Below are 25,371 nucleotides of genomic sequence, written 5' to 3'. Positions count from 1 at the left end.
CAAAAATGTTTCCGTCAAGACAATGTCCTACCTTTGCTTGCGACCAGCTTCCTCCTGAAAAAAATAAAACACAAATCTCAATTGAGATGGACCGTCCTCATCCCGACAGCGGGAATGTCACCAAATTTCTGTAACCCTCTGAGAATTCCCATTTCCCAACTCTTATCGCCACTGTCATGCAGACAGAAAGCTGATATTGTCGCAGAGATGTAGAACGTTGGGGGAAAGCACAAGGAATGTTCATGAGAATTACGCCATAACTGAGGGAATGGAACAATGAAAAGACTGGGCAGGTCGTGGGATTTCATCTGGAGAAGATGTCAGGAATGATGAGAGGGAATTTAATATTATTGGTGGATTTAAATGGGTGGGGATGAAATAATATCTCAAGTCAAAAGGGAGACCAATAATCAAAGCTGAAATGTAACGTGATCTTCAATAAACAGGCATTAATGGTCCAACTCTATACGCCCATCGTCGAGTCTGTCCTCTCCTTCTCCATCATGGTCTGGTTTGTCTCAGCCATCAAGCATGACATCCGGAGGCTGCAGCGAATCATCTGATCAGCTGAGAAGGTTATTGACTGCAACCTTCCCCCCATTGACGGAACTGTACACTGCAAGGGCCAGGAAGTGAGCGGGTAAGATCATCTCTGACCCCTCTCACCCTGGCCACAAACTCTTTGAATCACTTCCCTCTGGTGGGCGACTCCAGACTGTCAAAGCTGCCACAGCCAGACATAAAAACAGCTTTTTTTTCCGCGAGTGGTAACTCTATTCAATAACCGCAAATCTGTAGCCTCGTTTTGCTCTGGTATTTTATTTAATTCATATGTTTAATCGATAATGTTTTATTATTAATGTTTTATGTGTCATTCCTAACTGTTACTGTATGTCACGTTGTCACATGCGGACAGAGCACCAAGGTAGTTTCTTTGTATGTGAATACTTGGCCAATAAACTTTTTCATTAACTCATAAATAAATACTGAAAGGAATACAGTCATGAGAACATGGACCTCACTTGCCTTGGAGGGACTGAAGCCAACAGCAGAGATAAATTTCAGTGCAAGCGGGATAAACACATTAGGGCTCCTGGAATTTGGGGTATTGTTACCGGGTGTGGAGAGTAGATGGGTGGATGATGAGTGGAGCAGAAATCTTGACTGGATATGATGGGCCAAATGGGCTATCTATGATGCAGAATGGGATGTCATTCTATGGTGAAACAAGATGGACAAAACAAACAGAGCAAATTCCCCCAAGGTGACCACCCACTGCTGATGGGAACCGGATATAGATGATCAATCTGATGTGTGCGTCACGTTCTAGATTTCAATGTTAATCCCCACAATATGGTCATGGCTGATCTAGCCCAGGACTGAACTCCTCCTCTTTTCCCCATTCCCTTTGATTTCAATTCCCCGAATTTTCAAAAATGTATCTTCCTCTGGTTTAAATACGTCTAACATGTAAAATCTCTCAGAGTCTCTAGGTTGGAGAATCCCAGATATTTACTGCCCTCTGTCCATTCGTGGTCCTTGGGATCAGATATAGGATCACCCGTCGTTGTTCGAAACGCTACAGAATACAAACACCTCTCTACATTCCGGCCAGGTATTCCTGAGATCCCATAGATTATACGGGAGGCCAATTAGTTTGGGAACAACAACAGCTGGAACAGAGGGAACATTTACCCAGTTCTCAATTACTGGTAAATGCAGCATTTATTTCGGAAATGTCACCCACTATTTTGTGACTGCAATTTCACTTCACCAAACTGTAGTGTAACCCCTCACCTTCAGAAACACCACACTGTCTTTTTGATCCATCTGTTGCTGCAACTTTAAGAGTTCCTCCTGAATAGATTTTAAATTCCCCTCAATCTCTCCAAGATTTTTCTCCATTGAATTTAGAATCTTCTTCTCTTCCTCCCGGATATCTGTCAGTACGCGCTGCTCTTTCTCAGTGAGAATCTGGTGCAGTTCAGCAAACTGCGAAGAGATCTTGGACTGAAGGTTGTGTGACTGTTCCTGGGAAATGAAAGGTGAAGAACAATATATGATGTCACTGATTGTGTTTCCTCACAAACATAGAAACATAGACAATAGGTGCAGGAGTAGGCCATTCGGCCCTTCGAGCCTGCACCGCCATTCAATATGATCATGGTTGATCTTCCAACTCAGTATCCTGTACCTGCCTTCTCTCCATACTCCCTGATCCCTTTAGCCACAAGGGCCACATCTAACGCCCTCTTAAATATAGCCAATGAACTGGCCTCAACTGCCTTCTGCGGCAGAGAATTCCAGAGATTCACCACTCTCTGTGTGAAAAAAGTTTTCCTCATCTCGGTCCTAAAAGATTTCCCCCTTATCCTTAATCTGTGACCCCTTGCTCTGGACTTCCCCAACATCGGGAACAATTTTCCTGCATCTAGCCTGTCCAACCCCTTAAGAATTTTGTAAGTTTCTATAAGATCCCCCCTCAATCTTCTAAATTCTAGCGAGTACAAACCGAGTCTATCCAGTCTTTCTTCATATGAAAGTCCTGACATCCCAGGAATCCGTCTGGTGAACCTTCTCTGTACTCTCTCTATGACAAACTTGACCGTAACATTTGTCCTGTGCATTTTTCATTTGCTTTGGCAATTCAATTCTTTGTCTAAATGCTTCTGAAATATCGTGACGGTAATCTTATAACCCATCAATCCTCTACCCGCAATGCAATTCCCTGCTGCCTATTCCTTTTCATGTGCTCTTTAATTCCTATTCATCCGCCCACCACCCACTTTGCCAGGGATAATTTAGTCACTGATTCAACCAGCATGTATTGGGGTCGTGGAAGGAATCCGACGCGGTCACAGGGAGAAGGCTCACTGGAAAGCCTCACCAGAACTCCAGAAATCTTCTGTTTCTGTTGCTGCTCCATTTGCTGGATCTCTGATTCCTTTTTTGTGAGAGACTGGATGGAAGCTTTAACCTGGTCCTGGGATTATGTTTGAAAATCAGAGAATAAAAGTGTTAGTTAACAAAAAAAGGAATTAAACAATGATGCGATCAACATCGATTTGCTTTACCTTGTAAATCTCTGCAGCTTTTGCTATCAGCGTGAAGTTGTGAAACTTGTGTTTCCGCCCAGTTGCACAAATCACACAGATCAGCTTCTTATCAGTTTCACAAAACAGCTCCAGTTCTTCCTGATGTTCCTCGCAGTGAAGTTTACTTTCCTTCTCTGTCCGATTCAGGCTCAGTGTTCGAGCTTTCTCAGACAGTCTCGCCAAGGCCCGATTCACCCTGAGGGTGCGGTCTGTAAACTCCTCTCTACATTCCGGGCAGGAGTTTCTCCCTCCCTGTCCCAACTCTGTGTGATACAGGAGCGGCAGAAGTTGTGCCCACACTCCAGTGACACCGGATCGCTGAAGAAATCCAGGCAGATGGGACAAATTATCTCCGCGGTCCAACTCTCGACCTGGTCGTTCGAAGCCATTTTAATCCGCCTCTTCCTGATTCAAAACGCATTCCCTTTCCCTGAACTGCTGCTGCCCTCCCCCCCCCACCCCCTGCAGTACCGCGTGTGTTCACTGCTCTCTGCTCTCGAGGAATGAATGTAATTCGGCTGCAAGTGTTCAGTGTGAAGATGCAGAAACATGGAACTGCAGATGCTGCTTCACAACAAAAAGGCACAAAGTGCTGGATTAACTCAGCGGGTCAAATAGCACCTCTGGAGAACATGGCCAGGTGATGTTTCGGGTCTGGATCCTTCTTCAGACTGATTGTAGGGGCGGTGGGTGGGAGATGGAAGAACGATGGAAGGAAGGGGGCAGGACAAAGCCTGGCTGGAAATAGGTTGACACAGTTGAGGGGGAGAGGGGGGAGTTGATCGGCAGACGGTTGGACAAAGTCCAGAGATGAAAGACAGAAAGTGTGTGACAAAATGATCAAGGACTTGCGAATTGTGGCCTGATCTTCAAACACTCTTCTCCTCAGACGGCCAAAGGTTGTGCAGGTGCACTGAAGGCGCTGGTGAATTTCACCATCAATGTCTGCCTTCCTCTGGGAAGAGGAGCGCCGGCCACAGGACCCGAGGGTCACCATCGTTACGACCATTTTAAAGGAAGGAGACAAATCCACCCTTCAATCGGAATCCTGAGGAACAATATTTTCACACAGAAGGTCGTGGGGAAATGGAACAAGCTGCCAGAGGAGGTCAGTGGGGCTGGACAACAACGTGTGGACGGGGTTTAGGACCCGGCGGAGCCCGGAGCTGTGGAACAATCAATGAAAGGGGCGGGGCCCGGCTGAGGGGAGGCGGAGCTCAGCCCCGTCAATCACAGCCCTGACCAGGAAGCCGATGTCATTTGTAATCAGCTTCGGGTAAATGTCATTCCCATAAACTAAATACATCCGTGTTTCCTATCGTGAATTGTTCATTATATTAGGCTGCACAATAATATTCGTTCTATAGCAAACACTGTTATTTTATTTAACAGTCTCATGTGCAAACTTGAATTCAACTCAATGATTCAATGATACTCTATTGTCACATGTACCAAGGGACGGTGACATTCGTTGTTTTTGCATGTAATCCGGTAAAATACAGACCTCACCCAGGCAGTACAGAGAGAGTCGCCACGTTTCGTGTAAGTGTTCGTCAAATACGTGTTCGGCCCAGACTTGTAGGGCCGAGATGGCCTGGTTCCGTGCTGTAATTGTTATATGGTTATATGGTTATATGGTTTCTGGCGCCGACAAAGTTGCGAGAGGTTCAGTGAATTCAGCGTTATTTTCCTCTCTTGAATTACTTTTTTCAATTTCATTCCCTGCTCCCATTTACACATCCTCAGTAAGATCTATACTGTCCTCGTCCGATCAACAGCAACACCAAATCATTCACTCTGGTACAGCGAACTCGTAATTCGTCAAAGATTCAGACATGCGTTTGCATGTAAAGGAGGCCACATCGAGAGAACCGAGTGCCATAGACGTGGATGGAGGAGATGCAAGTGAGTCTCTGCCTCCCATGAATGGGCTGTTTGTGTTCCTGAATTGTGGTGAGGGTCGAGGTGTGGGGACAGAGTGGTGCCTCCCCTGGTGGGTTGTAGGGGAAAGCGCCTGGGGATGGGATGATGGGGTGAAAGATGAAGACCAGGGATCTCTATGCTTATTCTCTGTCCAGATACTGTCCAAAGATACTGGAGGAGCTCCTCTGGTATATTTGCTGTATACTGCCCGACTTGGCGAATGCTGCCAGTTTTCTGTTGTTTTCTTGGCAGTTTATGGCTAGATTCTTGTAAACAGGTTCACCCGCTTAGAAGCTGTTGGGACAGAAGACGTGTTTACACTGAGCGCCGGACTGGCTTGCGATGCGAATAGGGCTGTTGAGCCAAAACCAAAAAGGCCTAAGGCCATTGTAGTGGGAGACTCCATTGTGAGAGGTACGGACAGGGGTTTCTGCGGCAACAGACGGGATGCAAGGATGGTGTTCTGCCTTCCCGGTGCCAGGATCCAGGATGTCACGGACAGAGTGCAGAAAATCCTCAAGGGCGAAGGTGAACATCCGGAAGTGGTAGTGCATGTCGGCACAAACGATGTCGGAAAGAAGGGGATGAATATTCAGCAGCGTGACTTTAGAGAGCTCGGAAAAATGTTGAAAAGCAGGACCTCCAGGGTTGTTATCTCCGGTTTGCTTCCAGTTCCCCGTGCTGGCGAGAGCAGGAAAAGGGAGATACGGGACCTGAACGTGTGGCTAAGGAACTGGTGCACGGGGCAGGGATTTAGATTCTTAGATCACTGGGATCTGTTTTGGGGTAAGGGGGAACTGTACAAAAGGGACGGATTGCATCTTAACAGGTGTGGGACCAGCATTCTGGCAGGCAGGTTTGCCACTGCTACACGGGTGGCTTTAAACTGAATAAGGGGGGTGGGGTGTCGAATGGGATAGTGGAGGATGGAGTTAAAGGGAAAGGGTTTCTTAAATGTGTGAGCGTAGAGACCGAGGGGTGTAAAATGAGGGTAGAAGCAATAGGTAGCAAGGTGAAAAGTAAAAGTGGCAGGCAGACAAAACCCGGGCAAAAATCAAAAAGGGCCACTTTTCAACATAATTGTATAAGGGGTAAGAGTGTTGTAAAAACAAGCCTGAAGGCTTTGTGTCTCAATGCAAGGAGCATTCGTAATAAGGTGGATGAGTTGAATGTGCAGATAGCTATTAATGACTATGATATAGTTGGGATCACGGAGACATGGCTCCAGGGTGACCAAGGCGGGGAGCTGAACATCCAGGGATATTCAATATTCAGGAGGGATAGAGAGAAAGGAAAAGGAGGTGGGGTAGCGTTACTGATTAGAGAGGAGATTAATGCAATGGAAAGGAAGGACATTAGTTTGGAGGATGTGGAATCGGTATGGGTAGAGCTGCGAAACACTAAGGGGCAGAAAACGCTGGTGGGTGTTGTGTACAGGCTACCTAACAATAGTAGTGAAGTTGGAGATGGTATCAAACAGGAAATTAGAAATGCGTGCGACAAAGGCAAAACAGTTATAATGGGTGACTTCAATCTACATATAGATTGGGTGAATCAAATTGGCAGGGGTGCTGAGGAAGAGGATTTCTTGGAATGTATGCGGGATAGTTATCTAAATCAACATGTAGAGGAACCAACGAGAGAGCAGGCGATTTTAGACTGGGTATTGAGTAATGAGGAAGGGTTAGTTAGCAGTCTTGTTGTGCGTGCCCCTTGGGCAAGAGTGACCATAATATGGTTGAGTTCTTCATTAGGATGGAGAGTGACATTGTTAATTCAGAAACAATGGTTCTGAACTTAAAGAAAGGTAACTTTGAGGGTATGAGACGTAAATTGGCCAAGATTGACTGGCAATTAATTCTAAAAGGGTTGACGGTGGATATGCAATGGAAGACATTTAAAGACTGCATGGATGAACTACAAAAATTGTTCATCCCAGTTTGGCAAAAGAATAAATCAGGGAAGGTAGTACATCCGTGGATAACAAGGGAAATCAGGGATAGTATCAAAGCGAAGGATGATGCGTACAAATTAGCCAGAAAAAGCAGCATACCAGAGGACTGGGAGAAATTCAGAGCAGCAGAGGAGGACAAAGGACTTAATTAGGAAAGGAAAAATAGATTATGAAAGAAAACTGGCAGGGAACATAAAAACTGACTGCAAAAGTTTTTATAGATATGTGAAAAGAAAGAGATTAGTTAAAGCATATGTAGGTCCCTTGCAGTCAGAAACAGGTGAGTTGATCATGGGGAACAGGATATGGCGGACCAATTGAATAACTAATTTGGTTCTGTCTTCACTAAGGAAGACATAAATAATTTGCCGGAAATAGCAGGGGACCGCGGGTCAAAGGAGTTGGAGGAATTGAGTGAAATCCAGGTTAGCTGGGAAGTGGTGTTGGGTAAATTGAATGGATTAAAGGCCAATAAATCCCCAGGGCCAGATAGGCTGCATCCCAGAGTACTTAAGGAAGCAGCTCCAGAAATAGTGGACGCATTAGTAATAATCTTTCAAAATCATTGGACAAAGTCAACATGGATTTACAAAAGGTAAATCATGTCTGACGAATCTTATAGAATTTTTCGAGGATGTAACTAGTAGCGTGGATAGGGGAGAACCAGTGGATGTGGTGTATCTGGACTTCCAGAAGGCTTTCGACAAGGTCCCACATAAGAGATTAGTATACAAACTTAAAGTACACGGCATTGGGGGTTCAGTATTGATGTGGATAGAAAACTGGCTGGCAAACAGGAAGCAAAGAGTAGGAGTAAACGGGTCCTTTTCACAATGGCAGGCAGTGACTAGTGGGGTACCGCAAGGCTCAGTGCTGGGACCCCAGCTATTTACAATATAAATTAATGATCTGGATGAGGGAATTGAAGGCAATATCTCCAAGTTTGCGGATGACACTAAACTGGGGGGCAGTGTTAGCTGTGAGGAGGATGCTAGTAGACTGCAAGGTGACTTGGATAGGCTGGGTGAGTGGGCAAATGTTTGGCAGATGCAGTATAATGTGGATAAATGTGAGGTTATCCATTTTGGTGGCTAAAACAGGAAAGCAGACTATTATCTAAATGGTGGCCGACTAGGAAAGGGGGAGATGCAGCGAGACCTGGGTGTCATCGTACACCAGTCATTGAAAGTAGGCATGCAGGTGCAGCAGGCAGTGAAGGAAGCGAATGGTATGTTAGCTTTCATAGCAAAAGGATTTGAGTATAGGAGCAGGGAGGTTCTACTGCAGTTGTACAGGGTCTTGGTGAGACCACACCTGGAGTATTGCGTACAGTTTTGGTCTCCAAATCTGAGGAAGGACATTATTGCCATAGAGGGAGTGCAGAGACGGTTCACCAGACTGATTCCTGGGATGTCAGGACTGTCTTATGAAGAAAAACTGGATAGACTTGGTTTATACTCTCTAGAATTTAGGAGATTGAGGGGATCTTATAGAAACTTACAAAATTCTTAAGGGGTTGGACAGGCTAGATGCAGGAAGATTGCTCCCGATGTTGGGGAAGTCCAGGACAAGGGGTCACAGCTTAAGGATAAGGGGGAAATCCTTTAAAACCGAGATGAGAAGAACTTTTCTCACACAGAGAGTGGTGAATCTCTGGAACTCTTTGCCGCAGAGGGTAGTCGAGGCCAGTTCATTGGCTATATTTAAGAGGGAGTTAGATGTGGCCCTTGTGGCTAAGGGGATCAGAGGGTATGGAGAGAAGGCAGGTACGGGATACTGAGTTGGATGATCAGCCATGATCATATTGCATGGCTCGAAGTGCAGGCTCGAAGGGCCGAATGGCCTACTCCTGCACCTAATTTCTATGTTTCTATTCACATTCCAATCTACCGTTGAACTGGGACAAAAAAAAAATCCTCGCAGTTGCTGTAGATTAGTGTGTCTCTACTATGTAAATATTATCACACAGATTATGCATGCTGCACATTTCTTATGAAATCAAGTCCGGATCTTCATCCCTACCGCTGCCCAAAAGCCTGCGTTTGGTACTCTCTCTCTCTCTCTCTTAGATTAGCTGTATGCTACGGGGACAAAAGCACAAGGGGTGGGGACAGAGTGGGACGGTTGATGGGCGCAGGCAATTGAGAGGGTGAAGTCGGGCGGGCGGGAGTGTCAACAGCTGGAAGCGGTGAGCGAACGAGCGTCGATAGTTGGGTGGGCGGGAGGTTAACTGGCGTCAGGGGCGGAAAACCCGGGGGGGCCAGAGGGGACACGTCCCCCCCATGGGCTGGAGATTTGGGGAGGCGCGAGGGGAGCGACGACAGCTGGCGCCGGACAGGCTGGAGGTTAACGGGTGTGGGGAGGGGTAATGTCGACAGGGAGGGGGTAGAGTTTTAACTTACCATCGCCCGGTGGGGTATCGCCTCAGCGAAGAGGGAGAAGAGGAGGGAAGAGACAGTAACGCTAAGATTTTTGCCTCCATCACAGTGAGGAGGTGCCTGGAAAATTCACTGTGGTGGACGTTAATTTATGTTTATTGTGTGTTTTGTTGTTTATTATTACATGTATGGCTGCAGGCAATGACATTTTGTTCAGACCTAAAGGTCTGAATGATAAATAAAGGATCTAAGTCTAAGTCTAAGACTTACCTGTTTATAATAAACCTAGAAAATAGGTGCAGGAGTAGGCCATTCGGCCCTTCGAGCCTGCACCGCCATTCAATATGATCATGGCTGATCATCCAACTCAGTATCCTGTACCTGCCTTCTCTCCATACCCCCTGATCCCTTTAGCCACTAGGGCCACATCTAACTCCCTCCTAAATATAGCCAATGAACTGGCCTGAACTACCTTCTACGGCAGAGAATTCCAGAAATTCACCACTCTCTGTGTGAAAAAAGTTTTCCTCATCTCGGTCCTAAAAGATTTCCCCCTTATCCTTAAACTGTGACCCCTTGTTCTGGATTTCCCCAACATCGGGAACAATCTTCCTGCATCTAGCCTGTCCAACCCCTTAAGAATTTTGTAAGTGTCTATAAGATCCCCCCTCAATCTTCTAAATTCTAGCGAGTACAAACCGAGTCTATCCAGTCTTTCTTCATATGAAAGTCCTGACATCCCAGGAATCAGTCTGGTGAACCTTCTCTGTACTTGGACAGGCTAGATGCAGGAAGATTGATCCCGATGTTGGGGAAGAGAGTGGTGAATCTCTGGAACTCTCTGCCGCAGAGGGTAGTCGAGGCCAGTTCATTGGCTATATTTAAGACGGAGTTAGATGTGGCCCTTGTGGCTAAGGGGATCAGAGGGTATGGAGAGAAGGCAGGTACGGGATACTGAGTTGGATGATCAGCCATGATCATATTGAATGGCGGTGCAGGTTCGAAGGGCCGAATGGCCTACTCCTGCACCTAATTTCTATGTTTCTATTCACATTCCAATCTACCGTTGAACTGGGACAAAAAAAAAAAAATCCTCGCAGTTGCTGTAGATCAGTGTGTCTCTACTATGTAAATATTATCACACAGATTATGCATGCTGCACATTTCTTATGAAATCAAGTCCGGATCTTCATCCCTACCGCTGCCCAAAAGCCTGCGTTTGGTACTCTCTCTCTCTCTCTCAGATTAGCTGTATGCTACAGGGCCAAAAGCACAAGGGGTGGGGACAGAGTGGGACGGTTGATGGGCGCAGGCAATTGAGAGGGTGAAGTCGGGCGGGCGGGAGTGTCAACAGCTGGAAGCGATGAGCGAACGAGCGTCGATAGTTGGGTGGGCGGGAGGTTAACTGGCGTCAGGGGTGGAAAACCCGGGGGGGCCAGAGGGGACACGTCCCCCCCATGGGCTGGAGATTTGGGGAGGCGCGGGGGGAGCGACGACAGCTGGCGTCGGACAGGCTGGAGGTTAACGGGTGCGGGGAGGGGTAACGACGACAGGGAGGGGGTAGAGTTTTAACTTACCATCGCCCGGTGGGGTATCGCCTCAGCGAAGAGGGAGAAGAGGAGGGAAGAGACAGTAACGCTAAGATTTTTGCCTCCATCACAGTGAGGAGGTGCCTGGAAAATTCACTGTGGTGAACGTTAATTTATGTTTATTGTGTGTTTTGTTGTTTATTATTACATGTATGGCTGCAGGCAATGACATTTCGTTCAGACCTAAAGGTCTGAATGACAAATAAAGGATCTAAGTCTAAGTCTAAGACTTACATGTTTATAATAAACCTAGAAAATAGGTGCAGGAGTAGGCCATTCGGCCCTTCGAGCCTGCACCGCCATTCAATATGATCATGGCTGATCATCCAACTCAGTATCCTGTACCTGCCTTCTCTCCATACCCCCTGATCCCTTTAGCCACTAGGGCCACATCTAACTCCCTCTTATATATAGCCAATGAACTGGCCTCAACTACCTTCTGCGGCAGAGAATTCCAGAAATTCACCACTCTCTGTGTGAAAAAAGTTTTCCTCATCTCGGTCCTAAAAGATTTCCCCCTTATCCTTAAACTGTGACCCCTAGTCCTGGACTTCCCCAACATCGGGAACAATCTTCCTGCATCAAGCCTGTCCAACCCCTTAAGAATTTTGTAAGTTTCTATAAGATCCCCCCTCAATCTTCTAAATTCTAGCGAGTACAAACCGAGTCTATCCAGTCTTTCTTCATATGAAAGTCCTGCCATCCCAGGAATCAGTCTGGTGAACCTTCTCTGTACTCCCTCTATGGCAAGAATGTCTTTCCTCAGATTAGATTATCCCTGAGTTTAGGTGCGGGTCGTGGGTGGAGATCGCAACGGCCGTTATGTTGATGGTGTGACCACGCGCTGGGGGCGGGGCTCGAGCAAAGGCATATGCAACTGAGATCGATTGCGATTGGCCATCTGTGAGGGATGGCATTGTGACATCACACAATGGAACGTGCTGCATCATCAGGCGGGGCTGGAGTAAAGGCTCATGCAAATGAGATTCATTGCGATTGGCCATCTGTGAGGGATGGCATTGTGACATCACACAGTGGAACGTGCCTCGACATGGGGGGGGGGGGGGGGGGGGGGGGGGGGGGGGGGGCGGGGCTGGAGCAAAGGCATAAGTAAATGAGATCCTCTGCGATTGGACATCTGTGAGCATTGGGCATTGTGATATCACACGATGGAACGTTGGTCAACGTTCTATGGGTGAGAAGCAGTTTGATTTTTTCAACATTTTGAAATTTGTTATGTTTGTCACCGAAAAAGCAGGGAAAGGATGAACCAAGTTTTCTAATTTCACAAATATTAAGAGGAGGAGGGAACCCCATATGTAAAAATGGTTCCGTTTTTCAAATTTCGGAGGAGATCCACAAACGCCTAAAACGAATATTCACGAAATAGAATCTGTAGGAACCAACAGAGTTTTAAATATATACTAGACCAAGTGCGGACCCATTGTGTGTTTCCCCAAAGCGCGGTTGTGGTGGGGGGGTGCCTGCGGCGTCACACACACACACGAACCACCCCCCAAACAGGGTATAGAAGAGACCTTGGTAAGAGCATCTATGGTAGAGGAGAGGAACGCCGTTCCCTGAAGAATGAGGACATCTCCGATGCCCTGGTGTGGAACACCTCATCCTGTGTGCAGATGCGGCGAAGACAGAGGAATTGGGAATAGGGGATGGAGTCCTTATAGGAAGCATGGTGAGAAGTGTAGTTCAGATAGTCATGGGAGTCAGTGAGTTTATATACGTAGATCATTGTATATGTACACAACCCCCTCTCCAGGCACTTTCCCTCGCAACCGCAAGAAATGCTAGACTTGTCGCTTTATCTCCCTCCTTGACTCCATTCAAGAAGCCAAGCAGTCTTTCCAGGTGCGGTGGAGGTTCACCTGCACCCCCTCCAACCTCATCTATTGCATCCGCTGATCTAGATGTCAGCTGCTCTACATCGCCGAACACCTCCGCACGGTTCGCAATAACCAACCTGATCTCCTGGTGGCTCAGCACTACAACTCCCCCTCACATTTCTGTCCTCGGCCTCTTCCATGGCCAGAGTGAGGACCACCGTGAATTGGAGGAGCAGCACCTCATATTTCGCTTGGGCAGTTTGCACCCCAGCGGTATGAAGATTGACTTCTCTAATTTCAGGCAGTCCTTACTTTCTCCTCCCCTTCTCAGCTCTCCCTCAGCCCATTGGCTCCACCTCTTCCTTTATTCCTCCCCCCCCCCCCCCCACACACATTAATCTGAAGAAAGGTTTCGGCCTGAAACAATGCCTATTTCCTTCGTACCATTGATGCTGCCTCGCCCACTGAGTTGCTCCAGCACTTTTGTCTACCCACTTACAATATTGTAGGTTTGTAGATTAATACAACATATACATTTAGTACCCGCTTGTTGAAGTTTGATTATTCGCTAGACCAGTAACATTCATAAGAACCGAATAGAAAGATTGTGTTTATTTGAATTATGTGCTTGCTGCTTCTAATACTGCAAATGAAATGAACCTAAATCTCTTTGCACTGTATAGCTTGCTTTTAAACTCTTTTGTGATCTGGCGGCGACTGAAGCAAGGAATGATCTACGTCTCCTGAAGAGAGACAGGCACAACGGGCTCCCACCAGGAACAGGGAATTCGGTTTGAACTCATTCTTCCAAAGATCCGTTCCGAAGAAAACAAATCTGTGGTGTGGAGAGCAAATGCTGCAAACACGCTATAAATGTTCAAGGTCTGCGGACTTTAGGACCCGGGGGAGCGCGGAGCTCAGGACCCACCGCTCGCGGCTGCTGCTGAACCTGCGTGAAGGGTGATTGCTTAAATATTTATATTTTCCATTGCCAGACGCGGTTAACGCGTTAAAATGAACGGATCGACAGACAGCTCTGATTCCAGTTGCTGTTTATTTCACTGTTCCCATATTTTCATTCCCCCTGATTTTATTTCCACGCTCACTGGGGTTTCACAACGCGGAATTTGGGGATTAAATGTTCAGCGCCGACCTGTTGTCCACTGGGTTACTGCCCCACAGCCCCTGAAGCCCGCTCCTGATGCCGGTCTCGGGACCCGACCCGTTTACACACCGGAGTGGAACCGGAGCAGATTCTCAGCCACTGATTTTCATCCCAAGTTGCAAAGTAAGGATAAAGCTTCTCCGTGAATTTATTCCCAGCGAAGGTGTGGAGATGGGACTTGGTGACCGCGTCGTAAAATGAAACCGTCCCGGACTCGTAACTGAGATAAACTCCCACCCTCCCGGGGATGGGACGGGCGGGGAGATGGTATGGAGAGGAGGTGAATGCATGAAACCCATCACCCTTCCGCCCGATGCTCCAAACTCCAGTCTCCGGGGACAGTTTGACCCATCTCTTCCTCTCTGCAGACTCTGCGGCGACTCCCAGACTCCAGCCCCGATTCCCTGTCACCTCCCAGTAATGTCTCCCTGATGTGAATCCGTCCGATCCGAGCACACACGGACTGCCTGTAAACCTCTTCTCGGTGTCGGGGAGACTTCTCTGGATCTGGGTACATCTCACCCTCTTCCGATCCTTGGACACCTCGAGCCACGGACCAGCTGTTTCCGCATCCAGTGTGACGGAGACTGGGGGGAGAAGCAGAGAATCAGAGAGTTACCGGGGGTCATGGGGAGACTCGGGCAGCTCGGCCCCGGGACCGGGGTTATCGGAAGCTGGGATTGTGGGCGGGGAAAACAAATGAGGAAAGTGAGGATGAACAAGAGATTACGCGTGTAGATGGAGAAATAAGGCAGGTACAAGGCCAGTAGATGGCGAAGGAGGGACAGATTGGAAGATTAAGAGACGGAGGTGAGTGGTAATTAAAGAGGATGTAGAGATGTGGGGTGGAATTGCTGTGATCACACTGAACAGGAGTGCGATGGGCCAAAGGGCCTTACTCTGTAATGTACAATCATGGCTCCCTGACTCCAAGAGCACTGAATGACTGATTAGACACAGTCACCGGTGCAGGGAATTCCAAAGGTTGCCCAGACCCTGCGTGCAGTAATGTCTCCTTGTCTGTCCTAAATGGTCCAGCCCACATTCTGAGAAGGTTTCAGCTAACTCCAGACCCCTCAGACAGGGGAAACATCCTCCCTGCATCCAGCCCACTGAGCCCTGTAAGTACTATGTGTTTAATTGAGATCTCCTCTAATACACCTGAACTCTCGAGTGCACTGGCTTAATCTACGCAATTTCACCCAGCACAGCAAACACATTCTCCCAGGGGCAAGGATTTGTTCAAGTGGAAACAAACTTCACTCTGTCTCTGTGATACGTCCCCCAGAGTCCATTAATCTTCACATATAAGTATTGCGTAAAGATGTCTTAAAAAAGAACAATGGAAAAGGTATTAGTTTTACCTCGTTTGATGATATCAGATCTTTCCTTCAATGCCATGTTAAAGAATAAGGTGCGATAATACTTTTCAATGGGCAACGCGCCATGTACCACCAACATTGGTTTGGTTTCATCACTAACCCTGCAAATATTTAATAGCTAGTTAGCATTAGCTGTTTTTTGAGCTGTACTATATAAACGTACATTGTTTCAGTCAAAAGCATGTCCTACCTGCACTTGCGACCAGCTTCCTCCTAAAATAAATAAAACAAATCTCAATAGACTGAGATGGATCGTCATGATCCCGACGGCGGGTATTTCACCAAATTGCTACAAAAAAAACCCTGTAATAAATCCCATTTCTCAACTCTTTGCCGTTGTCACACAGACAGAAAATGGAGTTGGTCGAAGAGACATCGAACACGGGGAAAAGCATTAGGAATGTTGATGAAAATAACTGCGAGTATGCAACTTACGAGTATGACCGGGCAGGTCGTGGGATTTTATCTGGAGAAGATGTCAGAGATAATGGGATGGAACATTTTAAGATCAGTGGCAGATTTAAATGGATGGGGGTTAGAAATATTATCAGTCCTTGTGGGGAGAAGAAAAATAAAACCTGTAATGAAAGATGACCTTTAATAAATTCCACAAGAAATGCAGTAAAAAGAACATGGATCTTACAGGGCAACCTGAAGGCAATATAGGGGGTTGCACGTAAGGTCACCGGGTCACAGGGCGTGACGCACAGAGCCGCTCAATCCATCTGGAGGACATCGCAGTTTCTGGTATATGCTGTTAATACACAAAACGCGTACTTTCCTACCTGTTAAAAACCACTAAAATTGTGAATTTTTGCGCTGTAAATAATTGTGGAAGTCGGGGTAACCGTGAGAGATCTATCCTACTTCAGAATTCCAAAAGTGAAGAGAAATGAAGGTAAAGAGAAGCGAGAGCTGAAGGGACAACAACAGCTAAAGTGCTTGGCGAACATTGGCCGTGCTGATTTCGAGATTGAAAATATTGGGAATTATCATGTTTGCTCGCTGCATTTCATCAACAGTAAGTCATTAATTGTGTTTTTTCGTGATTCCTTTGGTATCATTAAATTTTGCTTCAGAGGCGTTTTCATTTTGCATGTAAAAACCCACTTGAGAACCATGGGCGATTTAAAAATTTTACAGCCAGATTTATCACTTCTAAAACTTTTTAGTTGCCAAAGAAATCAAGAAAAAAACACAAATAATGCCTTGCTGTTGATGAAATGCAGTGAGCAAACACTATAATTCCCAATATTTTCTATCTCGATATCTGCACGGCCAATGTTCGCCAAGCACTTTGGCTGCTGTCGTCCCTTCAGCTCTCGCTTCTGTCTACCGTCATTTCTCCTCACTTTTGGAATTCTGAAGTAGGATAAATGTCTCTCACGCTTATCCCGATTTCCATAATTATTTAGAGGAAAAATTGACCATTTCGGCAGGTTTTAACTGGCCCGCTACACTGGAAACAATGGTCAGTGCTCACCTGCAGTTCATCGCGTGTACTCCAGTTAGCATAGCGTAGCAACAGTACGGGTCACGGGTCGTGACCCGACTGCCGTGCAACCTCCCAATTGCAGATAAATTTAAGGTGAAATTTAAGCGATAATTACATGAGGATTCCTGGAATTTGGGGCATTATTGTCGAATGTGGTGAGTAGATGGAACATTGACCCAGTACTGAATTACTGGTAAATGCTGGTAAATCTCACATCCTGTTTCCTGAGTTTGAGTGGCTCCCCTCAGGACGCAGACTCCGCTGTCCGGGTTGCCGGACACAGAGGAGGAAGGCAACCTTCATCCCCAGGGCTGTCGAGCTTTTTAATGCTGATCACTGACACATGAACATATGAAATGAAATAACCTTCTATATGCACTTTTTAATTGAAGCACTTAGGAAGCAGTTTAAAAACTATTACTACGTGTTGAATGTTGATGTGCGGTTGTGTGATTGTGCAGTGTGTCTGTGGAATGCGTGTGCTGGTTGATTGTGCAGTATGTGTGTTGCTTATGTTTGTTGATTGTGTCCCTTTTTAAAAAGCTACTGTAATGCGCCCTTTTAAATTGCCCCTCGGGGACGAATAAAGTGCTTTGAATTGAATTGAAATGCAGCATTTATTTCAGAAATTTAACCCACCATTTTGCGACTGTGCACTTTCATTTTGCCAAACTGTAGTGTATCCCCTCACCTTCAGAAATATAACACCGTTCTTGTGGTCTGTCTGTTCCTGTAACTTTGAGAGTTCCTCCTGAATGGAATTTAAATTCTCTTGTATCTCTTGAAGATTTTTTTCCATTCTTTTTACAATCTTCTTCTCTTTTTTCCGGACATTTCCGAGTAAGCGCTGCTCTTTCACAGTGAGAATCTGGTGCAGTTCAGCAAACTGGGATATGAGCATTGACTGAAGGTTGTGTGACTGTTTCTGCCAGATGAAAAATGAGAATATATATATTATGTCACTCTTCAGACTGCTGCGCTCCAGGGAAAAAAGTCCTTGGCTGCTCAACCTCTCCCAACAGTTCTGGCCCTCGACTACTGAGCTCTATAGAGGTGCCAAATTATTACACACATCACAGGGATGAAATATACACAAAAACATTAAATCGATAGTACAAAGCCTCACCTGAACTCCAGAAATGCTCTCTTTCTGTTCCTGCTCGTTTTTCTGGATCTCCGATTCCTTTTCTGTGAGAGATTCGAATGAAGATTTCACCTGTTCCTGTGGTTGGGTTTCAGATCAGAGAATAAAAATGTCAGACAATAAAGAAAAGATTAGACAAAGATGTGATCAGAAGTGATTTGGTTTTACCTTGTAGAATTCAATTGCTTCTTCTATCAACATTAAGCTGTGAGACTCGTGTTCCCCCGCAGTTGTGCAAATAAAGCAGATCAGTTTCTTGTCAGTTTCACAAAACAGCTTCAGATCTTCCTGATGTTCCTCGCACTGAAGTTTACTTTTCTTCGCGTTGAGATTCAGGCTCAGTGTTCGAGCTTTCTCAGACAGTCTAACCAGGGCCCGATTCACCCTGAGGGTGCGGTTTGCAGATTCCTCTCTACATTCCGGGCAGGAGTTTCTCCCCTCCCTGTCCCAACTCTGTGTGATGCAGGAGCTGCAGAAGTTGTGCCCACAATCCAGCGCCACCGGATCGGTGAAGAAATCCTGGCAGATGGGACAAACTACCTCCTCGGTCCAATTCTCGACCTGGCGTTTCGCAGCCATTTTATTATCTCCCGCACTTTCTGGTTCAATGTGTTTTAATTCGCGTGGAGTTGCAGAACCCCTGCAGCGCGTGGGTCCACTGCGCTCGCTGCCGTCCCGGGCAATGAATGTTGACCTAGATCACGAAGGCCCGCCCACTGCAGGTGATTGGTCGGCACAGATCACGAAGGCCCGCCCACTGAGAAGTGATTGGTGGGCACAGATCACGATGGCCTCGCCCACCGACATGTGATTGGTCGGCACAGATCAAGATGGCCGGCCCACTGGCCGCGTGATTGGTCGATTCAGATCACGATTACCCGCCCACTGACGAGTAATTGGTCGGCCCAGATCATATTGGCCCGCTCACTGACGTGTGATTGGCCGGCCCAGATCAAGAAGGCCTCGCCCACTGACCTGTGATTGGTCGATTCAGATCACGATGGCCCGCCTACTGATCTGTGATTGGTCGTCCTAGATCATATTGGCCCGCCCGCTGACCTGTGATTGGTCGTCCTAGATCATATTGGCCCGCCCGCTGACGTGTGATTGGTCGGCCCAGATCACGATGACCACAAAGGCAGATCGTCCATTCGACGAAAAAGCCGGAGGAGGGTCATGAGGGTTATTTCCGTAACAGTGTGATCCAATGAATTACAGAGTGCAAGTTTAATACAAACATCAACTCAAACACAGCACATGAGCCATTTAATAAGAGATTTAAAAAGAAACACTTAAAAAAAAGTACATTAAAAAAAACATTAAAAAAAGAAAATTAACAGAATTATAAATTATTAACATTTTAATAATTAACAAAAAAATAGCAGAATTATGAATTAACAGAATTATGAATAATTGGTCTAACACTATATCACACACACAAACTGTTCCCCCGCAACGCTGATTACACTGCGAAAGGAATATATCACATTCAATTTCAGATTCAATTTTAATTGTCATTGTCAGTGTACAGTACAGTGACAACGAAATGCATTATACACTGCGAGAGGCTGAAAAAAAATCATCGGGACTTCTCTTCCTTCAATCCAAAACATTGCGAGCAAACGTTGCTTGTCCAAGGCCAGCAGCAAAGATCTTAGCTCTAAGATCTTTGGCCAACAGCATTATAAAAGACCCCACACATCTCCATCATGGACTGTTCACTCTGTTGCCCACAGGTAAAAGGTATCGCAGTATAAGGAGCAGAACGGCCAGGTTTTGCAACAGCTCCTTCCCCCGAGCCGTCAGACTCTTGAATTCCATTCAATGTGCACCACTATTATCTATTTTATCTTTTAACTATTTTATCCTTTTGTTATTTTATGTTGCACGGTGAGCCAGATGCAACGAAATTTCGTTCAGACTTGCATTTATTGGTGTATTTTTGAATGACAATAACGTCTTTGATTGATTGATTGATTGATTGATTGATTGAGAGGGATATACAAAGTCGGGTCGGGTTTACTGAAATGGGTGATGAAAAAAAAGGCTGACGTTCCGCTCGACGTGTAGGTTTTAGCAAGAGTGCACCAAAGATCTTATAGCAGAGCTCTAAGATCTTTGGAGTGCACTATCTTGCTTGCTATAGCATCTTTGCCAAAGATCCCATAGCAGAGCAAAGATACTCGTGCGGAGACGGAAGCCAGTTACGGAAACATCCTCGTAAAAAATCAAACATCTTTGGTAAAAATCTTCTCCTCATTTTCTTTCTGCCTCTCTGCCTCACAATAAAAAGCATAAAGATGCTATCAAATATCCTATAGCAGATCTTTGTTGCGTATATTCCTTCCACAGCGTGTGGGAAGTCTGGCCCAGATCAGCACGGGAAGGTTTGCAATGTATGTTTATGAAATGTTGTCCCTTGTCTGGGCCTTGAATCCGAAATAAAGTTCATCATTATTTATAAAAATCTGGAGAAATATATAAGTGTGTGTTATATGATTATATACATCCATATCACATTCATATATGTGTGTATGTGTGTTCTTGCCTAAACAATCTAATCAGTTGTATGATCGCTGAATAAAATCAACCTTAAGTTATACATCATTTGTTAATCTTGCTCAAAACAAATTTTATTTTTGTTAAATACTTCATTTAGATAACTCGACCATTACAGACAGATCTCATCCACCCTCTGGCTATTGGGAAGACCAGACCAATTGTTGCCCTTTATGACATGTAATGTTGTTACCAGCCGGTTCGCATGGCAACAAGGTAGCGCCGACGTCCATTGGCCGCGGCGTAGTCACCACGTTCTGGTGAATGTGACACCTCGGCAGCAATTGACACAACTGCATCTATTCGGTGGGAAAATCCTGGCATGGCGCTGGAATGCACAGTGTGAGCGTCTAGTGAGGACGGGCGACAACGGGAGAGGGATCATCTGGGAAAGCGGTACCACCCCCGCTCGGCGAATGAGAAAGGAAAAGATAGTCGGCATCGACCTGGGCACCACCTACTCCTGTGTCGGTGCCTTCCAGCATGGCAAGGTGGAGATCATCGCCAACGACCAGGAGAACTGCACAAGAAATAAACTCCTGGTAGAATTACAAGGATAAAGAAGCATTTGTGGCTAATAAGAGTCTTGGGTCAGGACCCAGAATAGGGACGAAATGATGCAGGATTGCAGATTCCAGCATCTGCAGACTTTCATGTCTCTGTGAATTCGGGACTTCAGCAAGATCAATAACAGAAAATGTTTTAATGTGCAGCAGGACTGACAGCGTCAGGGCAAATTCCCACCCGAGATATAGAATGCCAATTCAGGCCCTCTCTCTGCAGATCCTGCCCGATCTCAGATCTCAGCTTTGTCCACCGACACAACAGAGGTCTGGAGCCAGGCAAAAACGTCTGAGTCTGAGATTTTGTCTCCCACTTTGTTGGGAGTTGGGAATACTGATTAAAAATCTGGAAGATTACGGACATGGGGGATGGAATTGCAACATTCCTTGAGTGAAGAGCGAGGATTATTTGCTAACATTGGAGTCAGGAAGAGAAGTTTTGTGGTCCGCAGTTTAGCGAGGGAAACCCATGAGTTATATAGATGCAAGCTCAGGTTAAGGACAAGAAATAATTTCATTACTCTGCCTCCGTACATATAACAATTAAAATCTCATAACTATTTCTCTCTCTTGGGTTGGGGGGTGATTAAAGTTTCATCTGATGGATTGGGTAAAAGAGGGGAAGAAACAGAGGCAGATAATCAGAGATGTAAAAATGTAAAGGGACTGGTTCATTGAACCCACTTACAATATTGTAGGTCAGTAGATTAATACAACAGATACATTTTATAGGTTACACAGAAAAGCTGGAGAAACTCAGCGGGTGCAGCAGCATCTATGGAGCGAAGGAAATAGGCAACGTTTCGGGCCGAAACCCTTCTTCAGACCCTGGTGTTGAAGTTGGATAATTCACACGACCAGTAACATTCACAAGAACCAAATAGAAAGATTGTGTTTATTCAAATTACGTGCTTAGTGCCTCTAATATGCCCCTAAAGCACTTTTGGGTTTCATAGAAACATAGAAAATAGGTGCAGGAATAGGCCATTCGGCACTTTGAGCCTGCACCGCCATTCAATATGATCATGGCTGATCATCCAACTCAGTATCCTGTACCTGCCTTCTCTCCATACCCCCTGATCCCTTTAGCCACAAGGGCCACATCTAACTCCCTCTTAAATATAGCCAATGAACTGTGGCCTCAACTACCTTCTGTGGCAGAGAATTCCACAGATTCACCACTCTCTGTGTAAAAAATGTTTTTCTCATCTCAGTCCTAAAAGATTTCCCCTTTATCCTTAAACTGTGACCCCTTGTTCTGGACTTCCCCAACATCGGGAACAATCTTCCTGCATCTAGCCTGTCTCCTAAAGGAAATGCAAGGATATTGTGTAAATGTAAACAGAGACGGCGAGAGAGCAAAGGGAAGAGTCGGGGCTCGAGCAGAGGAAAGTGGGAGCTGGTTGGAAACTGGCAGTGAGGGAGATGAAGCGTTAAAGCGGTGAATGAGAGCAGGAAGCAGCAGCGATACAGACATGATGTACCTGGGAGAAAGGTGAGGGAGGGGTCTGGCGGCGATTAAAAAAAAGAATAATCTACGTATCCTACAGAGAGACAGGCAGAGCCTGAGCACAACGTTCTTCCGAAGATCCGTTCTGAAGAAAACAAATATGTTGTGTGGAGAGCAAATGCTGCAAACACGCTATGAATTATCCGAGTCGGTGGACTTTAGGACCCGGGGGAGCCCGGAGCTCAGGACCCGCCGCCCGCGGCTGCTGCTGAACCCGCAGGAAGGGCGATTGTTTCAATATTTATATTTTCACGAAAGTAATTTCTGTTCCGTTGCTGGACACGGTTAACGCGTTGAAATGAACGGATCGACAGACAGACAGACAGCTCTGATTTCAAATGCTGTTTATTTCACTCTTCCCACATTTACATTCCCCCTGGTTTTATTTCCGCGCTCACTGGGGTTTCACGACGCGGAATTTGGGGATTAAATGGGAGCCATTCGTTCAGCGCCGACCTGTTGTCCACCGGGTTTCTGCCCCACAGCCCGAGCCCCGCTCCTGACGCCGGTCCCGGGACCCGACCCTTTTACACACCCGGAGCGGAACCGGGGCAGATTCTCAGCCACTGGTTGTTATGCCAAGTCGCGAAGAGAGGATAAAGTTTCTCCGTGAATTTATTCCCAGTGACTGTATGGAGATGGGACTTCTTGTCCGCGTCGTAAAATGAAACTGTCCCAGACTCGTAACTAAGATAAACTCCCACCCTCCCGGGGATGGGACGGGCGGGGAGACGGGATGGAGGGGAAGTGAATGCATCAAAATCGTCACCCCACCGCCTGATGCTCCAGACTCCAGTCATCGGGGTCAGTGTGACCTGTCTCTTCCTTTCCACAGACTCTGCGGCGACTCCCACACACCAGCCCCGATTCCCCACCACCTCCACCTCCCAGTAATGTCTCCCCGATGTGAATCCCTGCGATCCCAGCACACGCGGATTGTCTGTAAACCTCTTCCCGGTGTCAGGCAGAATCCTCCGGGTCTGGGTGCATCTCACCCTCTTCCGATCCTCAGACACCTCGAGCCGCGGATGCGCTGTTTCCACATCCAGGGTGACGGAAACTGGTGGGAGAAGCAGAGAATCAGAGAATCCCCGGGGGTCGGGGGGAGACTCGGGCACAGGCGGGCGGACAACTGACACCTTACCCACGGTTTCACCCACAACAACATCCGGTGGAGAACAGACGGGTATTCAAGTCAAGAAGTCAAGTATCCTTTATTCTCATTCAGACTTTTCAGTCCGAACAAAATTTCGTGCCTTGCAGTCATAACATAGAATAAAATAATAAAACACACACTTAACACAGATTTAACTTCCACCAAAGTGAGTCTACCAGGCACCTCCTCACTGTGATGGAAGGCAAAAGTCTTAAAGTACTTGTCTCTTCCCTCCTTGTTCTCCCTCTGCGCTGAGGCGATCCAGGCCTCCAATGTTGTGACCCCGCCGGGTGATGGTGAGCAAGTCCCGCGGCTGAATCCGAGCTCCGCGAACGGGCCAATTCAAACTCTGCAGCCCGGGGCGGTCGAAGCTGCCGCCCTCCAGTCCAGTGGACGAAGCTGTTGTTGCGGGAGCTCCGGTTAAACAGGTCACCAACCTGGGACCTGCGAGCTCCCGACGATGTCGCCCACTGGGCCCGCGGCCGAGCCTCCGAGGCTCCGAAGTCGGGTTGCCGCCACCGCAACGCCACCACAGCCCCGAAGTCGTCCAGCCTCGCGTTGGTAAGTCCTGGCTGGTTCTGCCTCCGGAGCCTCGAGGTCAGTCCCAGTTGGAGGCCGCCAGCTCCGCCATTAGGCCTCAGCACAGACGGAGATGGAGTCGGGGGATACGACAAGAAAAGGTCGTACCCCCTCGAAGGAAGAGACTAAAAACATGTTTCTCCCACCCCCCTACACATACGCAAACTAAAACAGGATAAAAGAAAACAAACAAAAACAAAATAAAAGAATGCAGAGGAGCCGCCGCTGCTAGGGCAGCGTCGCCAAATATCTTGCCAGTACATGGCGAGGGAGAGGCAGATCGGAAGATGAGGAGATGGATGTGAGTGGTAATTAGAGGTGGTTAAAGAGGATGTAGGGATGTGGGGTGGACTTGCCGTGATCATACTGAACGGGAGTGGACTGGACGGGCGAGGCAATCTGCTACTGTTTACTTGCCTTATTTAGTGGAAGGTGGATTTGATGCGTCTGTACAACCAAGAACACCCTGATCTCATGGTGAAGCAATATATGAACTTCACTGAGGGACTTGACAATATTTTGCATGTCAGGCTGGTCCAGAAATCAAAGGCAGGTGGGATCCAAGACGAGTTGGTAAAATGGACCAACAGTTGACTTGGTGGTTGGAGGTAGAAGGTGCTGCAACCTTTGCTGTTTATTTTATGTTTTCATGGCTTGGATGTGAATGTAGGAGGTGTGACTACTGAGTTTGTGGAGAATGTTGTGGATATCAAGGAAGTCTGTCAAAGTCTGCAGCAAGGATATAGGCTATATCAGCTAAACCGTATTGCCATGCTGGGATATCAATACTGGAGGATGCAGTTTTCTTCACAAAAAAAGAGCTGTTAATACCTGGAATATTTTGCCAGAGGAGGTGGTGGAATCAGATGTAATCACTACATGTAAGAGGCATTGTGATTTAGGAAACGAGGTGCAGAATAATACGGTTCTAATGTGGGTAAAAGGAATTTGTGTGGCTGGGAAAAAAGGTGGACATGGATGCGATGGGCCGAAGGGCCCGACTCTGTAATGTACAACCATGGCTCTCTTACTCCAAGA

At 46.7% G+C, this 25,371-nt stretch overlaps 2 protein-coding genes across 2 annotated transcripts in view; both read right to left on the bottom strand.

The window, feature by feature from the left end:
- Positions 1 to 25,371, bottom strand: part of LOC129695085 (uncharacterized) — a 45,348-nt gene that overhangs the window by 5,737 nt on the left and 14,240 nt on the right. Inside the window, 14 exon segments of the mRNA XM_055631835.1 lie at positions 32 to 54; positions 1,798 to 2,031; positions 2,888 to 2,983; positions 3,075 to 3,346; positions 3,349 to 3,500; positions 14,316 to 14,532; positions 15,310 to 15,428; positions 15,518 to 15,540; positions 17,514 to 17,747; positions 17,949 to 18,044; positions 18,135 to 18,351; positions 20,719 to 20,853; positions 20,987 to 21,045; positions 23,138 to 23,658. Of these exon segments, the coding sequence (XP_055487810.1) occupies positions 32 to 54; positions 1,798 to 2,031; positions 2,888 to 2,983; positions 3,075 to 3,346; positions 3,349 to 3,500; positions 14,316 to 14,532; positions 15,310 to 15,428; positions 15,518 to 15,540; positions 17,514 to 17,747; positions 17,949 to 18,044; positions 18,135 to 18,351; positions 20,719 to 20,853; positions 20,987 to 21,045; positions 23,138 to 23,658 (2,398 nt within the window).
- LOC129695087 (zinc-binding protein A33-like) lies at positions 13,816 to 18,675 on the bottom strand. Its single transcript, XM_055631836.1, has 6 exons — positions 18,135 to 18,675; positions 17,949 to 18,044; positions 17,514 to 17,747; positions 15,518 to 15,540; positions 15,310 to 15,428; positions 13,816 to 14,532 (listed from the first exon to the last, which is right to left on the bottom strand). Exons 1-6 carry the CDS (start codon positions 18,543 to 18,545, stop codon positions 13,949 to 13,951), a joined length of 1,467 nt encoding a protein of 488 aa, XP_055487811.1. The 5' UTR covers positions 18,546 to 18,675; the 3' UTR covers positions 13,816 to 13,948.

Source organism: Leucoraja erinacea, unplaced genomic scaffold, assembly GCF_028641065.1.
Source record: "Leucoraja erinacea ecotype New England unplaced genomic scaffold, Leri_hhj_1 Leri_93S, whole genome shotgun sequence".
NCBI lineage: Eukaryota > Metazoa > Chordata > Chondrichthyes > Rajiformes > Rajidae > Leucoraja > Leucoraja erinaceus.
This window is presented reverse-complemented; position numbering and strand designations above follow the sequence as displayed.

Excerpts from the sequence above, each read along its gene's own strand:
- LOC129695087 (XM_055631836.1), bottom strand. The coding sequence starts at position 18,545 with ATGGCTGCGAAACGCCAGGTCGAGAATTGGACCGAGGAGGTAGTTTGT. Across the intron at positions 17,748-17,948 it reads AGAGCATTTCTGGAGTTCAG|AAACAGTCACACAACCTTCA; the intron begins GTGAGGCTTTGT and ends TTCATCTGGCAG. Across the intron at positions 15,541-17,513 it reads ACGGTGTTATATTTCTGAAG|GAGGAAGCTGGTCGCAAGTG; the intron begins GTGAGGGGATAC and ends TATTTATTTTAG.